Source organism: Siniperca chuatsi, linkage group LG4 (assembly GCF_020085105.1).
Source record: "Siniperca chuatsi isolate FFG_IHB_CAS linkage group LG4, ASM2008510v1, whole genome shotgun sequence".
Classification (NCBI taxonomy): domain Eukaryota; kingdom Metazoa; phylum Chordata; class Actinopteri; order Centrarchiformes; family Sinipercidae; genus Siniperca; species Siniperca chuatsi.
The window spans coordinates 30,198,367-30,217,716 of record NC_058045.1 but is presented as its reverse complement, the minus strand read 5'-3'; the positions used below and the strand labels follow the sequence as shown (position 1 = coordinate 30,217,716).

Sequence of the window (19,350 nt, the reverse complement as noted above, 5' to 3'; positions counted from 1 at the left end):
GGATGTGTTCCAGTTAGACAAAGATAAAACAGAAATAATTGTCTTTGGACCCAAAGAAAATCAAATAAAAGTCAGTGCTCACCTCCAATCGCTAACATTAAAGACCACAAATCAGGCCAGAAATCTTGGTGTAGTCATGGACTCAGACCTACATTTTAACATCCACATTAAGACAGAAACAAAAGCAGCCAACAATCACCTTAAGAATATGTCTAGAATTATGTCTCCATGTGTTTATCTTCAGTAGGCTCAACTGCTGTAATGGGGTCTTTACAGGTCTCTCTAAAAAGTCGATCAGACAGCTGCAGCTGATTCAGTCCTCACTAAGACCAGAAAAGTGGATCACATCACTCCAGTTCTGAGGTCTTTACACTGGCTCCCTGTTTGTTTTTAAAATACTACTGTTGGTTTATAAAGCACTGAATTGCCAAAATACATTTCTGATCTGCTGCTCCATTTAGAACTGTCCAGACCTCTCAGATGGTCTGGCTCAGGTCCGCTTTCTGTCCCAAGAGTCAAAACTAAACATGGAGAAGCAGCGTTCGGTTTTTATGCTCCACATATCTGGAACAAACTTGAGATCTCAGTTCACTCTCAGTTCTTTTAATTCAGGGCTTAAAACTTTTCTGTTTGCTGCTGTATTTGATTAAGTTAAATGAGGGACTATTTATTTATACCTTGCACTGCACCTGTACTGTTATTTTATTATACTTTTTAGTTTAGTTTAATTTGTCTTTTTCTAATTTGGATTTTTTTTTAATCTTTCATTTTATTTTGTTTCACTCTTTTTAAATCCTAGTCTTTTTATATTGCCTTGCGTTTCTTTTATATTTTGTCTTACGTAAAGCACTTTGAATTGCTTTGAAAATCTAAATTTAAATCAGACATGAGACATCAGCATGCGCACTGAAGCACCTATTTTTGCCACAGTGGCTCCAACCTTCATTAAGGTGTAACTGTTCTCAGATGTAGCCGTCCTTTCAGAGTCCTGCCAGAAAAACAGTTTTCACCAAGCTGGCTGAAATTAATATACATACTTTTACAGTAGGCTACATGAAGAGTATATAGGGAGAGAACAGTGTTGTTTTTAATTTATGGATTCATTGATTTTTATTTCCCTACCCACTGTAGCTCTTCAAGTCCACAGTGAAACCAGAAAGCTCACAGTGAAACTGGGGTAACTGGGGGCCTTGACTCATTGGTATAATCAAATCAAGTTTATTTAAGTATAGATATGTTCATAACAAATAGTCAGCAGGAGAGTTGTGGGATTTAAACGGCTGCCTGCTGAGATTACACTTCACTAAGAGAAAAGGAGGGAAAAAATAGACTTAGAGCGTAAACGTGTGTCACTTCATACATTTGTAAAAAGCAAAGTGTATCTGACACAGTGGCCAAAAACACTCCAGAAATGCTTCAAAATGCCGCCAGAGCGGATTATCCTTTAGACTATATCCACATTAAAATGGATAAAGTTAAAAACACTGATTACATGTGAAAAGGACTTTCTCCCACACTAGTGTTCATCGGTTTGTTATGAAAAGTTCCCTGTCCACACTGAAATACAAAAACAACAGAAAAGCAGCAAATCACTTATTTTTCCTCCTCTTTGTTGCCATCTTGAGTGAGTGGAACTAAGCGCTCCGCCTCAAGAAGTCAAACTGTTAGAACTGCAAGTCACAGATTTAAATGCTGTGTAACGTAATGTAAATGCTACTCAGCTGGTTTCAGTAAAGTCTTCATAACTAAATTACAGTCAGTTGCAAGTCTGTCAAGAATGCTTACCATTAAAATGGCATGGCATGCTCCCTTAAGTAAGTGAGGTAGTTTCACGTAACTGAGACCAAGTCCTTTGAATGCAAAAGCATAAGATCTAAATATTCAAGGTATGTGGCTAGTGGCGGCCATCCAGTCGCTGTTTTATGTATTTTTTATTGTTCGAGGACGTGAACGTTTCTGTTTTCTAGTCTGTCAAGTCCAAAGTATTTTTTCTGTTTCTGTTGTCAAACGACTGAATGAGTATAAAAGTGATTGTACTGATCTTGGCTAGATGCTTGGAACAGTAACTCCTGTGCAGCTGCACTAAGCGTCAATCACATTTTTAGGATCACGGTCGAGTCATCTGACAAAATAAACATCAACACAGTTTTACAACATCAGCAGACATATGCTGTTGTTTTCCAAAATCTCCATTTTCTTTTTTCTCTCAATTTGCCTTGACCATACTAAAGCAAAGCTTGTATTTTTAGATTTATCAACTCTAGAGAGATCTGGTTAAGGCATTACAGTTAAAATATAAAAGTAAATGTAAATCATATCTACACAGTTTGTAGACCCCCACCCCCACCCCCACCCCCACCCCACCCACTTATTTAGGCTTCACCCATCCTCTCTTCCCCCCTCCATTGAGTCAGCCCAGCAGTCGTCCATAAGGGTCATGTTCCTATATGGAAAGTATTGATTAGAGCATTTAGCCCCTCAGGGAGGGAGGGAGAGAGAGAGAAGAGATGATGAATTGGCAGAATAGACAGAAAGCAGAGACAGATCCTGACCAACTACAGGCTCAGTGGCCACAAACTGGCAAACGAAAAAGGAAGACACAAAAAATCCTGGCAACCAAAAGAAAACAGAATATGTGGTCAGTGTTGGACAGGTGAGGCTGAGACAGAGATGCACTTCCTCCCACAGTGTACAACATTCAATGAAATAAGCAACGTTCACTTTAACAAGTTCAACTCTGTAATCTCAGATTTCAAAGAGCTAAATGAGCTCTCAACATCCTGCTGCCCAATATATATCAACATGCCACAACCTGAGGACACACACACACACACTTGTAAAAAATAAAAAAAAATGTTGCAGTGTTTAGTTTTCACTTTTTGTATTTGTATTTTAACTGCAAGTGTACAATTTATTATTATTATCCTATCTTACTTATCTGTGTATATTTTAATAACACAATTCTTCTGTTTATGTTTTTATTTTACACATGCTTTGGCAATGTTAACATCTGTTTCCCATACCAATAAAGCCCAACTGAACTGAATTGAAAGAGAGAGAGAGAGAGAAAGAGAGCTCTGTCTCTCTGACATCTTCAAACTGTCTGCTGATCGTTTTAGTTTCTTCAGGAGTGTTTTTCTCATTGTTTACCTTCTGCTCTGACTCATTGGTAAAATTGATTTCAACCATGTCATTAGGGACAAACTAACAATTATTTTTATGATTAATTAATCTGCTAATTATTGATACTGAATGATCATTTAGTTTATAAAATATCTGGAAATAGTTCAAAATGACCATCACAAGTTTCCAGATTCCAAATTAACATACTGAAATGTTTTCTTTTGAATAATAGATTAATCGAGTAATTGTAAGTAGAATTATATACTGACCTGCTCTCACTGTAGTAGAAGACAAAAAAAACCCCATTGATTTCATACTGAAAAATATTTCCTGTAGTAGCAGTAACAAGAAAAATATAATATGGAAACTGTGCATTTTCATATATAAAAAAACATCTGTTCCTCTCTATTTGACTGCTGTAAACAGTCCTGACACACAAAAATGTGTCCGCTCTTTCCTGCTGCACAAGAAGGTGATGTAGCTTACATTTCACACTTCTTTGAAAAAGTCAATAGAAGAACTGAGAACTTAGTGTAAGTCATGAGCAAAGAACAGAGCACCACGTTCAGAAAAACGTCTGCAACAAAGTCAGTCGTGCCACCCAGTTTGACTGACAGCAGATCTCTGAGGGGTGGTGGAGAATCAACCAGCTCTTGACAACAAAGATGGACATCAAGATAAAAACCAAGAGTGTGTCAGATGATGTGTTCGTGTTAACGTACCAGGCAGGAGAAGGAGTCATTCATGCGGTGTTGCAGAGTGTTTCTTTGTAAAATGGTGAACAGGGCGGCGTGGTCGAAGCGACACGGAGCTGCAGAGATCAGCTCCTCCACCCCCTGACGCTGAGACGGATCCAGACCTGAACACAGAAAAGGCGTGTTTTTAATACATTATGGTTGAGGTCTGTTTAAGTTTAGAGAAAGGTTGCTGTGATAGGTAATACGAAGCCAACATCATCTGCGAGTGGAACATGAACTGTGACCAGCATGAAAGTCGGAGAGCTAAACACAGGTTCACATTTTTTCAAGTCAACACTCGCATGCCCATTTGTACGTCTAACGTGTTGTTGGTCACTGTAGCTGTTCCTCCCGTCCTCCAGCACTTTAGGAGGGGCATCTCTTCACAACACTTTACATATGTGCATGTCAGTATAAGACAGACTTAAAAAAGGCGAACCTATCCTTTAGCTGTCTGTCTCACTACATACAGGACACACACTGACAGTGCACGCTGGATGTAAATTGTTAAGTGTTAATATAAAAAGTACTTCCACAGGAGTCCAGCAATTTAGTCATGAAAAGTTGATTTAAACGATTAACAGAATTCATTCTGACTTAATTTATCCTCACATGAAGGACTTTAAAGAAGAAATGTAGGTTTTAAAATTCAGATGGATGTTAAAACACCACCATCAGGAAAACGTAAGTACTATTATTCTGGATCAGACTTCTTCACTGTACAAATTTAGTGTCGAGAAGGAAGGTTTTATGTCACAAGGTCAGAGAAAATAGTATAACAGAATCAAATTTAATTTATCACAGAATCAGGATCGGAGAAACTAATCTGATAAAATTCACATTTAAAGAAGGTGTTGAAATGTTGAAAATATTTCTATTAAATTTCTTTTGAAGTTACGTGCTGTAAAAAAAAGAAATCTCATGCTGCTTGTTCTAGTTCCATTATGAATTGAATGCAAGATGTAAAATATTGCTAAAGGACAACTGGATTTACCACGAATTATCTCCCACATGTCCTCTGTTTGTAAAACAGTGACTCTTCTGTACATTACAAGCTCAAACCCTTACAAACTAACATTTTACCAAACTAGAAGGGCTGAAGGTTTCACTACAGTTTTTGATTAAATCAGAATGATGAACTTCATCATTTTAAAAGTGTATGAAAGACTCTCCTCATCTGTTCCTAGATTTTGGTGAAACCTTTAAAGCTGTTTAAATTTGTAAAATGTAAAACTTTTTGAACTATATACTACAATATACTTGCAATAGTGCCTCCATCAAGAGAATTGTTCCTATATTTGAGGATATGTCCTATAGAACCAAACCAGAGTTGAGTTTATCGACGTCATAACGTAAAACGGACTTGATGAATGACTGCACAGATATCTTTGCATGATCGCGACAGCTAAAGAGGTGATATATAAATGTGTTCAGATTCACAATCATTCATGCCTCTCTTTGAGCTGAACAATGAACTGAAGTGTAAACACACACACACACACACACACAGACTAGACTACATTGGCAGTGTCGGTTCTCAGTGCTGTGGCTAATAGTTCCCACCTCGGTTGGCTACAGATCCTCTGTGAAGCTGTCAGTACTCTCAGCTGACACAAAACATTCGCCAAAATGGACGACATGTGAGGAAAACACTGGAAGTGACTCAGTCGAAAGCCAGCCAGGAAGAGAACAAACAACAACACATCGCTGATCAACTGCAGCAGGAGATCAGGCTTCACGTCCACATGAAGACGTAGCGAGGTATTTCTCATTTTTCTAAAGCTGAAACCGGAGTAAAGTTTTGAAATTTACTAGTTCTGGTACAATAAAGTAAATTGGTTGATTGAACTGAATTATCAATTATTATTCTGTTAATGAATCATGTATTAAGTCAGAAACACAAACCACATGATTTGAGCATTCTTGCTCACATGGTCAACTTCGTAGCTTTTCAAGCTTTCAACTGCATGTCAAAGTCCTCATTAGCAAATGCAGTTCGCTTAGGTGTCATCATGTGATTACACCTGAGCGAACTCCTTTAAAGGATTTTTTCGGCATGTTATGCCTTCATTATTAACAGCAGAGAGATGACGGGAAATGAGGGGAAGGATCAGCACCTTACACCCCTAGGCCACCAGGGTGTCCCTATTCTATATTTTTCGTAGTGTCAACGAATCCCAAAGGCCAAAACCGACAATGTGTTAGTCCATCTCTCAATACTTTCTGACTTCCTTACTCTGTCTGTGGCTCTCAGCTCCAGGTTCCTACTGAAAACACCTCACAAATATATAGTTTCATTTATGAAAAAGGCTCAGTAATTTCCTAAAACAGCTGCTCGCTGTAGTTTTTAATCAAACAAAGAGGAGGAAACAGTGTATTTGTTGGGGACTATTTTCAGCGGCGGATGAATCCACATGTGGTGCTGTAGTGAGTGTTTGGGGCAGCAAGACGGTGTGTGGGACTGAGTCAGAATAAACTACAGTGTGTGTGTTCATGGTGATGAAGGAACATGTCACCCAGTGCAACAGTGCGGCTCGCTGATGTGTTTTACACAGTGGAGCTCTGTGGCTCAGAGGAAGAAGATATATTTTAGGCTTTGGATACACACACAAAGCTATTCACTGTTGGTTTGAGTCTTTTCATGGGATTTTCATCAGTATAAAAAATCTAGATTATTACTATACTTATACTTAAAAAACACTGGAATGACTACTAATGAAGTATTTTTACACAGTAGTACAGATACTTCTTGCAGCTTGACCGTGCAGCGCCTGGAGCAGCAGACGATACCGAGGCCTCGGGGTCAGTGATGGAAGAATCAACAGAAAAAAGGAAAAATAAAAGAAGCAGAAGAGGCACAGGGCGTCCCGGCCTGAGCAAATCTGGGTTCATTTCCAGTCCTTTCAGGCTTTCCTGTTAATGGCCCCGCCAAATGAAAAGCCTAACACTCTCCATCCGCCTTTATTGGGGGAGCACATTTCGGGATGGGAAGTTTCTGAGTGTGACACATGGCCCCACAAAAGACCAAGGCTCGCTGAAGAATGCCGGCGCTGTTTCCACGCCTGTGACGCCCGCGGCCTCGCGTCCGAGACGAGCATTAGTGATTGCTTTTTATTAACGCTGCCATTTTGTTTTTGTGTGGACACAGAGAAGCCCGCGAGGACTCTCAGACATGTGTGTTTCGTCCCCCCTCCTCCATCCTTTCTTTGTCGCTTTTGTCCAAAAAGAAAAAAAAAAAGACAGCAAAAGTGAAATCTCCACAATCAACTTCCAATCAACGCTCCTCTCCTTTTCTTCCTGTCTTTTTTTCTTCTGACTTCGGCTGCCCTTTGGCTCCCGTGGCCCGCTTTCCCTCTGTCTAATTCCGATGTAGGTCATTTTACATTCGTTACCTCCAAAACATGGAATTGTCCTTAATGTAATATGGAGAAAAGACAGGGAGTGAAGGAGGCGACTCTAAAGAAAACGAGACAAAGGGATATAGATTAGTGCTGATAATAAGAGGAGGGGGGAGGAGGGGGAGTATTGATTGGGGGACAGACAGCGGAGGAGTGATGTTGATCCGTGTCGAGTCCAACTTTCAGCTATTATCTGCAGGGGGGGTGTTAAAGGCTGTGTGTGTGTGTGTGTGTGTGTGTGTGTGTGTGTGTGTGTGTGAATGAGTGTGTGTGACAGAAAATATGGACGGATGTCACTGCTCCTGGCACAGATGGTGTGTTTGGTCCAGACTGTCTGCAGGTTTCTTCACTTTGTATTTTACAAACAGTTTCTCACCAGTGTGAAGGCAATTTCTGAAGGCACATCAAAAATGAGGTTTGATTTCCTAAAAAAATTAAGGGTATTAACTCTAAACTAGAATTATAGTTCTGCAAAGATTGATGTAAACATCTCTGCTGATCTATGCAGTGTTATGGGTAACTGCAAGCACCGCACACCTGCCTCTCTGTTGTGTGGCCTCACACCTTGCCGATTGGTTGATCTAACTTCCTGTCGGAAAGCTGTTTCGAAGCAGGGAGGAATCCCCCCCCCCAAAAAGCCAAACAATTCAGAAGAGATGCTGGACGGAGAGACGAAGACAAGGACAGTACTGTAAACTTTACAGAGAGAGAGAACTTTATTATAATGAGGTGGATTTCAGCTGAGATGTGACCTCTGACCTCAAATCTCATCTACAGCATTATTACATCATCCTCACTGATGTTTTCATACAATTATTATTTATTTATTAATTATGTCAAAAGTCGTAAAAATGCTTTTAAAATATGTTTAAAATAGTCCAAAATACCTTTCTACAGAACTTGCAGTCACATCTCATGGCCTTCATTAGAAAATAAGTAGTAAGTGCACCTTGAGTTCAAATTGTACAGTTCCACTGCTCTTCCCAAGAACAGGAATGAGCTTTCATGTACAAACTATCAGAATCATTAACCAGCACACACTGTGTGGTTTTGTCTGCTGTCAACACCAACTGAACCAGACTCGAACAGATCAGAGACGCCCACGTTAATTTATCATCGGCCAAACAATCATAATGTGTGTGTGCTCACACCTTAAAGAGGAACTGCACCGATTTTACACATCTGTGTTTCCAGGTGTTGGGGAGTTCTACTGCATATGTGAAAAAAGTAGTATAAAGCCTTCAGTGTCTCCAGAGGGAGCTGTGTCAAGTCTGATAAATGTCCTCAGGTGATGTCACTTGAGTCGGCGTCGGTCGGGGCTGAAGACTACAAGTTTGAAGATGAAACAAATCTGTTGGTGTGGAGTTAGAAGGAAGTGAGCTCACCAGACCTCTGCAGCCCGCTGCTCATGTCTGCTGCAGGCTCCAGGCTGCATTAGCCGCTACTAGCATAACACACCACAATCTCAGACTGAACTGTCTGCAGTCGAGTTGCATTGTGGGTAATGTAGCATCCAGGTTTTGACAAGGAAGAAGAATGCTTTGAATAAAAAAAGACGATATCTCTGGTCCTGCTGCATTGATTCTGATCTTTTGTTCTTTTTTTTTTTTTAAACTGTCCGCCCGAGTCAACTGTTATAGAAGTGCCATGCTAAATCAGTACAGTACTAAAATGTAATTTTCAACTATATGTGATTTGTCTGTACCTTGGTATCATATTTTCAACATGTGTGAGGATGTTTGAGTGAGTGTTGAAGGGTTTTCTGTGTGTGTGATGAAGTGGGAGGGTGGGGGTAGTTTTCTGTGCTCAGTCTCTCCATACCCATCTTGTCTGGGCTCCATTGGTATCGTCACGGCAACAGTCACATCTATGTGACATCCTGCTCTGAGAGGTGGTGGCGGCCGCTGATGGCAGGTTATTGATGCAGACGAAGAGCAGGAGGAGGAGGAGGACGGAGAACGTTTCAGTTTCAGGTGCACCGGGCTGAGAGATGTGACTTGATCTGCCTGTCGGAGCGTGGCGGCAGCGACGGAGACGATGTCAGGGCGAGCAGAGATGAAGATGCAGACAGACAAGCCCATCAGTCTCAGTCTGGCTGAGCGAGCCTTCTCGTAACGCAGAGTGCAAACAATCTCAAGTTGGGGAAAAGTTTCAGAGAAGCTCACGACCGCATCACCAGCTATTCTGCTGCATTTGAGGGCACCACTGAAACCCCAGGAGGTTAAGACAAGCGGACAGTTTGGACATCTCTCCTCAGGATTGTCCTCATTGTCAAACTGACCACCTGCTTCTTCAAAAACACAACTGACAGGTGTAAACATCCCCGAAAAACAACTTCAGGGGCGAGTCTCTACCCCCAACAGGCCCGTCTGTTCATACTGAGGACGGAAGTCACAGTTTGTGTGATAAAAGTGGATTTCAGAACAAAGGCCAGGGCCAAACCTCCCCACAGCCTCCGATGATTTCCACTTGTTTGGACGTTGTGGGTCCTTTGAACGCTGGTCCATTTGAATCTTGTTTATGTGAACTGCTGGCTGCAGTGAACAGGCAAGAGGGTGACAGGAAGTGATGTCTGCTGGAGTTTCTTTAGCAAACTCGCACTCATCTGTCTTTCTGTTTCTTCACTCTGTCACTTCAGAGCCGAGAACATCACAAAGGCCAGCTGCTGAAATCTGCTCACAAAGCAGTAAAATATCTCCTGAAACGACATCAAGATGAAGGCCTGGTTTTGTTTTATGGAATCCCCAATTTCCTCCCCTTCTTTTTTGCTTATGTCTCAATCTTCCCTCAATAAACTGCTTTTTATAACGCTGTTAGTTTCCATCTCTTTCTCTAACTGAGCTTCCTTTTATTCCTTAAGTAATATCTTCTTGAGGAAAAAGAAATTACAGAACATCAGATTTTTTCAGTCTTTTCTGGTATTTATATGTATATACTACTTTTGCAATACTTTGGCAATGTAAACATCTGTTTTTCCCATGCCAATAAAGCCCCACTGAATTGAACTGCTGCTCGTTTCACACGTACGTGTGTACATGTGTATGTGTCTACTGCAAGAACAAAATGATTCCTTCTTAAATAAAAACCTGCTTCAGTGTGAGAACATTGTTGGACATCAGCTGGTAAACAAGAGGAAGAGCTGATCCCTGAAAACAGAAGCTGAGGATTTACAGAGCAGGGCCCATTAAGCAGGGCCAACAATAGCAGTCAGCAGCCTGGTAAGTGTACGTCTCTAACATGCCTTCCACGTGTAAACAGCTTCATTATTTGCACACCGGTCGATAATATCTGACTGACCTGAACTGGGTGTGTCTCTGCTCTCAATTCAAGTCACTTCAATTCAAAGGGCTTTATTGGCATGAAAGTTTCATGAACAGTGTTGACACAGCATCAAAATATAATTTGGACAGCACACAATAACACCAATATGAACATTAAGATTGATATTATGTATATACAGTATATCCTATGCATGTATTTGTGTGTGTGTGTGTGTGTGCCCTGATGAATGTTTAGGGAAGAATAAAGGGGTACAGTAGCCATATTGAAATGAATCCTCAGTTAACAGTAATGTTATGGATCGTATGTAGAGTAGGAACAGAGAAATTCAGCCAGTAACCATCTCCCCAATCTCATAGTCTCACCTATTCCAAGTTATTAACCTTCAAACAGAGAAGAAGAATAGCCTGTTTGTGTTTGAAAACTCTGTTATTTCCATGAAGTCAAGATGGGAGAAGTATGATTTCATTAGAGTTACAAATCCCGTGTTTGTGTGTGTGTGTGTGTGCTTGTGTAAGTGCGTACACATGCAGTCATTAGTGTTATTTAACCTCCGCATTTCATTTTTATGACAAACGCCTGCAGGGTGAGCAGAGACGAATATGTAGGTTCACCGATACGATCATTATTAAAGCGACAACGACTTTCTGTCAAGCCCATTACAAACACACACACAAACACACACACACACACACACACAGACAGACAGACAGAGCAGCACTTAGAACACAGTTAAGAGCTATTCAGGGACACCTATTTCCTCCTGCAAACAGCGTGTCAGCACCTATCGCCATTAACGCTTCAAAATGTTCCATTAAACGCTAATAAGCGGCAGCGAGAACCGGCCGTTGCCGGGCCACATTACACAAATACTGCCGTAATAAGCTCTCAGTGTGAAGCTCTTCACGTCACAATGCTCGGCCGGGAGGAGGTGGCCCGCGAGCACGTAGACGCCATCCTCCACACAGATAATGAATGAAATGATTTGTAGGTGAAGGAGAGGAAAGAGTAGAAAAAGAAACAAGATGTCCATGTGAGGAAATACAACAGAAGTCTGAAGGACAAATGAAAAAAGGTGAAGAATGAGGGAAATTCAGAAAAACAGTACAAAAGAAAAATAAATATTTGGCAAGAAGGGAAAAACTTTAAGGTACCCTGTTTTTGACCACTAGGATTTTAAATATTGAAAAAAACTGGAAATGTTTTATGAGAAAGGAAATGCATTAAACACGTTTGTCAGACCTCAAGGATACACAGTCTGTTTTGGTGAAGGGCCAAGTGGGAAAAAAGGGAAGAATGAGGAAAAGAAATGGAAGACTGGACAAAAGGGACAAAAAATAAGAAACATGGGAAAGATGGAAGCAATAAAGACAGAAAAAGGATGGGTAGGAGGAAGAAAGAGAAGAAGGAACTAAAGGCGTTAAGATGGGCAGACTGAGTGATGGGAAGATCAGAAAGGAGGGATATTTTGTTTGCCCTCTCTTCCCTTCATCCCTTTCTTTCATTTCTACCCTCCTTTATTACCTCGCGTGTGTTTTGTCTCTCTCTCTCAGCAGTGCAACCTGCATGCTGTTCACCTGTTTCGATCTGCCTCCTACTGTGTGTGTGTGTGTGTGTGTGTGTGTGTGTGTGTGTGTGAAGCTACAACCAATTAGCACTCTGCAAGCAAATCAAAAAAACCCTCATAAGTTCAGTCTGAGATCTGTCTGGTTTTCTGTATTAAAGGACAGTTCCACTGTTTTTCAATCCAGGATATATTAAAAGACTGTTCAGAAGATGGGAAGAAGGGAGGGAAGGCAGATGTAAAGAGTAAAGAAAGACAGGAAATGAAAGAAGGGAACAATTAAGAGAGAAGGGGAGAGATGAGAGAAAGAAGAAAAATGTAAGAAATTAGGAAAAAGGAAAGAAAACGACTGATGTTAAAATATCTGAAGATACTAAAAGCACTCAAGGCGTTTTACGGTGTTTGCTGCAGCCCTGACGTCAGAAAACACCAAACACATTCTTCTTCTCCGAGTTTAAAATGAAAATCACCACATAAAGCTCCACCTTACCGACAAAGCTCCAGAAACATCACAATATAAAGACTAAACAAAACCCTTAAATACACAAACATATAAGCGCAATCTCATTTTTAGACCTTGAAAAAGGAAAAATTCAGGGTGTGTCAAGTCTCTATAACGATCTCTACGATGATACGTACGACAGCCTCGCTGACTTTAGTTTGGACAATCGGCTCCTCCTGACCTCACCTCATATTAAGAGCACCTCCACTAACATTCACACATTGGACTCTTGAATTGTCCATCTCTACCAGCTGAATGTCCGTTTGTTCATAATGTTCAGTGAAGAGGAAAAAAACCCTCCACTAACATCAGATGAAATAATTACATATAAATGAAACATACACGTCATCTAGTAACTACACTGATAACGAGATGAGATGAGTCAGGATCTGTCTGATTCAGAGAGAAAACGCGTTTTTTCAAGTTCAAAAATAAAATTAAGAGGCCAGTAGTGGAGCGTAACTAAATAACATTTACTGAAGTAGTACATACTTGTACTTTACTTGAGTGTTACCATTTGATGGTTGTACTTTTTACTGCACTATAGTAGTTACATTGCATATTAAGAATTAACATACAAATATCAACTTAATGTCAAGTGAAACATAAAATCTGGTGCATTGTTATAGGTTAAACTGCCAGAATACAAAGTGGTTAAAATGAGCTCCAATGATACTTACACACTACACTTTTTTTTTCCACATACGCTGTACTTACTAAGCCACAAGTGTTATGACCACACACACTCACTTAAACACACACCTTTCTTTACATGCGAACAAATTATAACGTACAATGTCACGCCACTGCAAATCCCGTACAAGCAACCCAATCAGTCCTACAATCTTGTTACATTGTAACTACAATTTTTTATAGCTATGATAAAAGCAGGTAAAAGCAATTTTTGATTATTGTTTGTATTGTCTGTTGGGTACCTCTGTCTGCTTTGTCTTTGTTAATTTGTGTAGCACTAATAATAAAAAAAAAAGACTGTAATAATACTGATTAAATTAAAAAAACCCACATAATATACGGGGGACATTTTTCTGCGTAATGAGTGCTTTTACTTTTGATACTTCAAGCGGATGTGAGAAGAAAAAGTCACCAGACACCAGGCTGAAGTTAGTTTGATAATCACCAGCTGGAAACGTGTTTTAGCCAACAGAATCTGCATCAAGATGAAGTTAGTTAAAAGTTTGTTTTGACCAGCTGGACTTGGTAGGCAGGGCTGACCGCCTTGGAGAAACCAAGTCAAATCTGCCGTTTTTACTGAAGTTTCATTTTTAAATAATAACAACAACAACAAACCCAGTGAGAATCAGAACCTACTGATGGGGGAAGCTGGTTTCTGGATTCCTCCTCTGCAGTTTGTGGTTTTGTTCTGCAGTGGTGGGACCGGTTTGTAGGACTGTCCGGTGGCTCGGTACATGGCCTGGACCCACAGCATCCGGTCCTGCTCGTCATCACAGGCAAACATCACCAGGTCGCCCTCCTTCACCGCGTTAAAAAACACCCGGCCGCCCTGCAGACCTGAGGAGGAGGAGGAGGAGAGGGAAAGTAAGTAAAAAAATAAAAGGCTTTGTACCAAATGCAAATCAGTATAATGAACAAACAGCACAGATCCCCAGGCCAGGAAATTTCAAAAAGTTGTATCAACTTTTGCACATTTACTGTTGTATTGCTGATGATTTATGATGTGTGTTTATTGTTTGTATGTGACTGTTTTTACTCTTAATGGTCTTAATTAGTAAGACAATAATGTTCTATTGTATTCTCTTCTCTAGCTGATGAAGTATCTGTAAATGAATCTTCCACCTTCCAAAGACATTAACATGAACAATAAACCAACATGGACGTTGTACACACACACTGTTCCCTCTTATTTTGTCCCAGTTTCTCAACTGATCAACCCAATGTCATATTGAAGTCAACACACACTCACTCCAGTTTTGGATTAATGATGTCAAATAATGTCCACTTGGCTGGATCAGTTTTTAAATCTGGGTTTCAAACTCACCTCTATGACTCGACCTTTCCACAATTTCAAGCTGTTTTGTTTACTTTTTTTATTTTTTACTCTACTACTTGGTTCATCTTTAGTGTTTTTGTGTATTATCAGATTTGACTTTGTATACATCTCTATTAAAGTCTGTTTTTCAAAAACTGTTTTACAAATAAAGTTATTTCGCGTTTTTAGCTTTAAGGATTAAACGTCTTTTGTTTTGTACATTTCTTTTTTCATTGGTCTTTGTGTCCAAACAGTTTTCACAATATCTTGCCACGTGTCTGAGACGCTCACCATCATCATGTCTGCGAGGACACTGGGCTGTGAGGGGATTAACTATGCTATGAAACGGTACATCAGACCTTACTCATCGTCATGGATCTTGACCACGTAATCCATCTGGGGCATTTTTCTGGACTGCTCTGAACTGAATTCACATTGCCGATTGCACACAGACCATCGCGGGTTAAACGTCAGAGCTTGCACAGACAAAGCGAATCCACGAACGAGTCGAGGCGTCGTGGTGAGCACAGACATGTCTGTGATAACAGCAGGACAGAGAGGAGCGAACAAAGTTACGATGATGTAAGAACCTGCGCTGCCACACTGGTAAATTTTCATGGGAGCTGTAGTTTTTTGTTTAACTTTGTTAAAACCACAAAGGTTTTAATTTCTACTATCCACTGCTGTAGTGGATGTCGATTTTTCTTAAAATATGGAAAGTAAACTTCAGGAACACGCTTCATTTTTTCAGAAAGATCAAAGAAATGCTGAATGAGAGATTACATTGAGTCACAGAAGCTAGTGGACCAGAGGCTGGACAGGAAGTGACATCAGGACCTCGGCTCTCGATTATGTCAATATTGATTCATGAATAATTTGCAGAAAGTCCACTTGAGGCCCCTTGCAGACTTGATGAATTGTGGATCTCGCGGACTCTTGTTATCCGTATGCTGTGTGTTGTTACAGTGTAAAGCCCTGTGTGATGATGTCAGTGAGACAGCTCAGGTGGGTCTACCTGGCTGAGGGTCGCAGTAGTCCACTGTGTATCCCTCCAGCTGCATCAGCTCCTGAGGCTCTGCCTTCTTCTCTCTGTAGCTGCCCATGGCGAACGTGTACTGACTCACCTGCAGCGCAACGACACACACTGATGAACCACAGATACAGCACATTTCAGACACACAGTCCTAAAACACACAGGTGGATTTTTGGTTCTCTCCCATTTCCAATGCTCTTTTTGTCCCAGAGAGCTTTGGATTTGTGTAGTCTGTAGCTTATATACAGCCCGAGACAGTTTCATGATGTGTCCTGAAGTGTTTCTTTTATATCGGATTCATGTTTTCTCCTGCTGAAGCTAGTACTACTCCCAGAAGCAGATGGAAGAAATCCTTTCTGTACTACTAAGAGTGTCAACCTCTCTAGTTTCATCAGCATTCCATATTTCTGCCTCAAAACCAATTTGGCATACTCTTCATTTTATAAATCAGCTTTGATAAGAACAAACTGATTTCCTTTGAAAAACACAGAAGCTCCAGACCTTCAGACGAGTCTCAGATCCAGTTTGACTGAAACTATAACTGCAGTCAAACATTTTGATTTGGGACCTGACACGAAAACAAGAAGAAAACAATGCCTGCTGCAGTTTTACAGAACCAACTAGAAGAGTGCACTCAGTCGGGTGCAGATCTCTGCGGGAGTGTCTGGGGGCCTGTGGGTGGGGAACAGGGAGTGCAGGGCAGGCTATGTGTCCAGCGTGTCTGCACAAGAGCAGTGGAATGAAGGGGAGAAAGTTTTTTTGTATAGTATAGTGTATGTTTTCTTATATAGATGTATGATAGTTTTAATAAAGTGTTTTTGTATAGTATAGTCTCAGTTTTCTTTAAGATGCATAGAATAGTGTAATGGTACTGTAACCGAGCGTCCTGGGTTCGCCTAACTGTATAAACTTAATTAGGAAACAATAAACGGGACCATAAGTCCAAACTTCTGAATTTAAACATTGTTATTTATTTAGAACAGTTGTAACACACCGCACAAAATACAACCCCTCCCAAACAAAGAAGAGTTGAATCTCACTCAGTTGTCCCTCCCGGCTCCCTTACAGTCAAGATGGTTGCAAAGATAACAAAAACAGGGATTTATTCATCTCGTATCGTGCCGAACTTTGGTGGATCAGAACATATCGGGTATGGAATCAACCTGCAGCTGCTCCGGTTCAAGATGAGACTCAACTTTTCTATGGATGTCAGTTTTTGAGCCACGACAAAGGCCAGAATGTGGCTTGCACCAGACTGGATAAGCCTTGTTTTTAGCCTTGCAGATTGCTGGAAATGGTAATACCTTTTTGCTATGTCATAACGCATATCGTAAAACGGTGAATACTGCCGAAAAGACCAAGACTAAGCTTTACGATAGGCTCAGTCAGTTAAATAGGTTTTTAAAAAATTGTGAATCACCGCAACCCACGAGAGGTCCTTGAGCATACAGTCAAAAATGTGCACAAAAAATATTGGGCTGATGGGTCCAGTAGTATGCGAGATTAGCTGCAGACAGAAACAGAAACACACACACACACACACACACACACACACACACACAACCAAAACCTTTTAATAGGTCTATGGACTAAACGCATGCTCCCCTCCAAGGCCATGCCTGGCAGAGATAAACTATTAGTCTGAAGCTCCAGGTTTTTTTTCTTATCTCAACTTCGTTTTTTACATTTTAAGGCTCTTGCAGTGACAGTTACATTTTAGTCACTTTGTTCAATTTGATAATGATGATATATTCAAGCCAAAATTAGTCAAACCCAGCAGGTCCTTTTACAGTAGGCTACAACACTTAGCACTATTTGAAGATATTTTCTATCCTTCTGACATGAAGAATATTCCATCCCCTGCAGAGTAAAGTTCATTTTTACCACATTTCACATGGCAAGAATTCTTCAACCAAACAAAAATGGCATGCAGTGGTACATTACATGGCCAAAAGTATGTGGACAGCCATAACAGCCTCCACTCTTCTGGTTTCAGTCTTTCCATCAGATGTTGAACCTGGCTGCAGGGATTTGCTCCCATTCAGACACAGGAGCATCAGTGAGGTCTAACACTGATGTTGGGTGATCAGGTCTGGCTCACAGTTGGTGTTCCAGTTGATCCCCAAGATGTTGGATGGGGTTGAGGTCAGGCCTCTGTGCAGGCCAGTCACGTTCACACCAAACTGGGAAAACCATTTTTTTTTTTTTAAATAGACCTGGCTTTGTGCATGGGGACAATAGACAAGGTTGTCCAATGCCTACATATATTAACCTTATTTTCTGTAATTTTCTGTTTTTCTATATATAATAATGTTTTCACATTGTCCTTATGTTGTACTAGTGAACAGATGTTTCACTTCCTGCAGACATCTTGCTACAGAGCTGTAGCAGAATATTTTTCACACCATCAGGAGAGAAACATTTTTGAGGATTTTAGAAATGTTGTCAAACACTCAATCAGCCATTAACATCCTCAATCAGAATCAGTGGAATATAGATGATACTCAATTTAAAGATTCTATCTTTTGATGCCTTTAAAAGGACTTTCGATCTGACGCAGAGAGGTAAACAGAGTAACAAAAGTATGATTAATTTGAATTTCTGCCCTTGCCCTCAAAGATCCTGAGTGATCACTAAGTGCTCAGAAAGTAAATAACAGCTGAAGTGAAAAAGTATAAAAGAAAAACCAAAACTCAATTAACTTTGCGTAAGCAGAACTCTTGTGCTCAGAAGAGGTGTAAATACCTTTTGAGTAGAGCGACTGATGTGATATGATTTCCTTTAATAACCTAAAATATTTTTTTCTTTCCCCCTCTATCGACTGCCTCTCTTTTCAAAAATCTGTAAAATCAAAAAAGGAAGAGAGAGTTTTGAAAGAGAGAGTGTGAGCACGGTGACGGTTTGATCATCTCATATTTTCACTGATGCTGGATCTGTCAAAAACCGATGCTCGATCTTTTCTGCAGATCTTTTCTTCTGCGGATAAAAGTCAGTTGCCGTAGGTTTATTTCAGTTTTACTTTTAACCTTTAGTCTTTCTTTCCCAGCCTGCTGTGCCTCTATGATCTTAAGACACAATTTCCAAATCAATCACAGATCAATACATGCCATCTGATCTCTGTCTCATCAGTTCTTTACCTGAACAAGAACAAAATATCTTTTTTTCCAGCGTTTCCAGACTCTCTGTCCCAGAGCGTACAGGTGCCTGGAACACAAAGAACAACATGACATTAACTTAAAGGAAAAGTTCACAGTTTTTACACACTGTTGGTGTTGACTGTGCTCAGTGCTGATAAAAGAGAAAACCGGGTCGGTCTCCAAACAGGCGAGAGGTGAGGTTTGTGCGGTAAATTTACATTTGATTTTTTTGGTAAAGGAATCTTCCTTCAAATCAGTAATTTGTGCGCTAAATATATTAATTTAATTTCTCCAATTTAGTCAATCCTTCCCTCGAATTTCTTAAGGTTTCCTCAAATTAATAATTTGCAAACTTGAATCGGACTCTAAAGACGTCGACTTGGACATCTGTCACTATTTTCTAACAAATTAGACTGAAGATTAATTGGTAAATCAAATAAATAAACAGATTAATCGATAATGAAAATAAGTGTGCTCCCTTGTGTGGCCAAGCAGGTGATTTAACACTACTAAGCCAAGGGAATGAGGTGTTTAAATTGAGAGTGCAAATTACAATAAAAGAACAAAGA

General features: G+C 40.3%; 1 protein-coding gene across 12 annotated transcripts in view; it reads right to left on the bottom strand.

Moving 5' to 3' along the window:
* Window positions 1-19,350, bottom strand: part of cadps2 (Ca++-dependent secretion activator 2) — a 228,518-nt gene that overhangs the window by 88,797 nt on the left and 120,371 nt on the right. For all 12 annotated transcript variants that reach the window (XM_044194159.1, XM_044194157.1, XM_044194161.1 and 9 more), the window contains exons 9-12: window positions 18,782-18,848; window positions 15,627-15,735; window positions 13,933-14,133; window positions 3,846-3,982 (exon numbers count right to left, since the gene is read on the bottom strand). In XM_044194159.1, coding sequence (XP_044050094.1) covers window positions 3,846-3,982; window positions 13,933-14,133; window positions 15,627-15,735; window positions 18,782-18,848 — 514 coding nt within the window. The remainder of the gene's footprint in view (window positions 1-3,845; window positions 3,983-13,932; window positions 14,134-15,626; window positions 15,736-18,781; window positions 18,849-19,350) is intronic.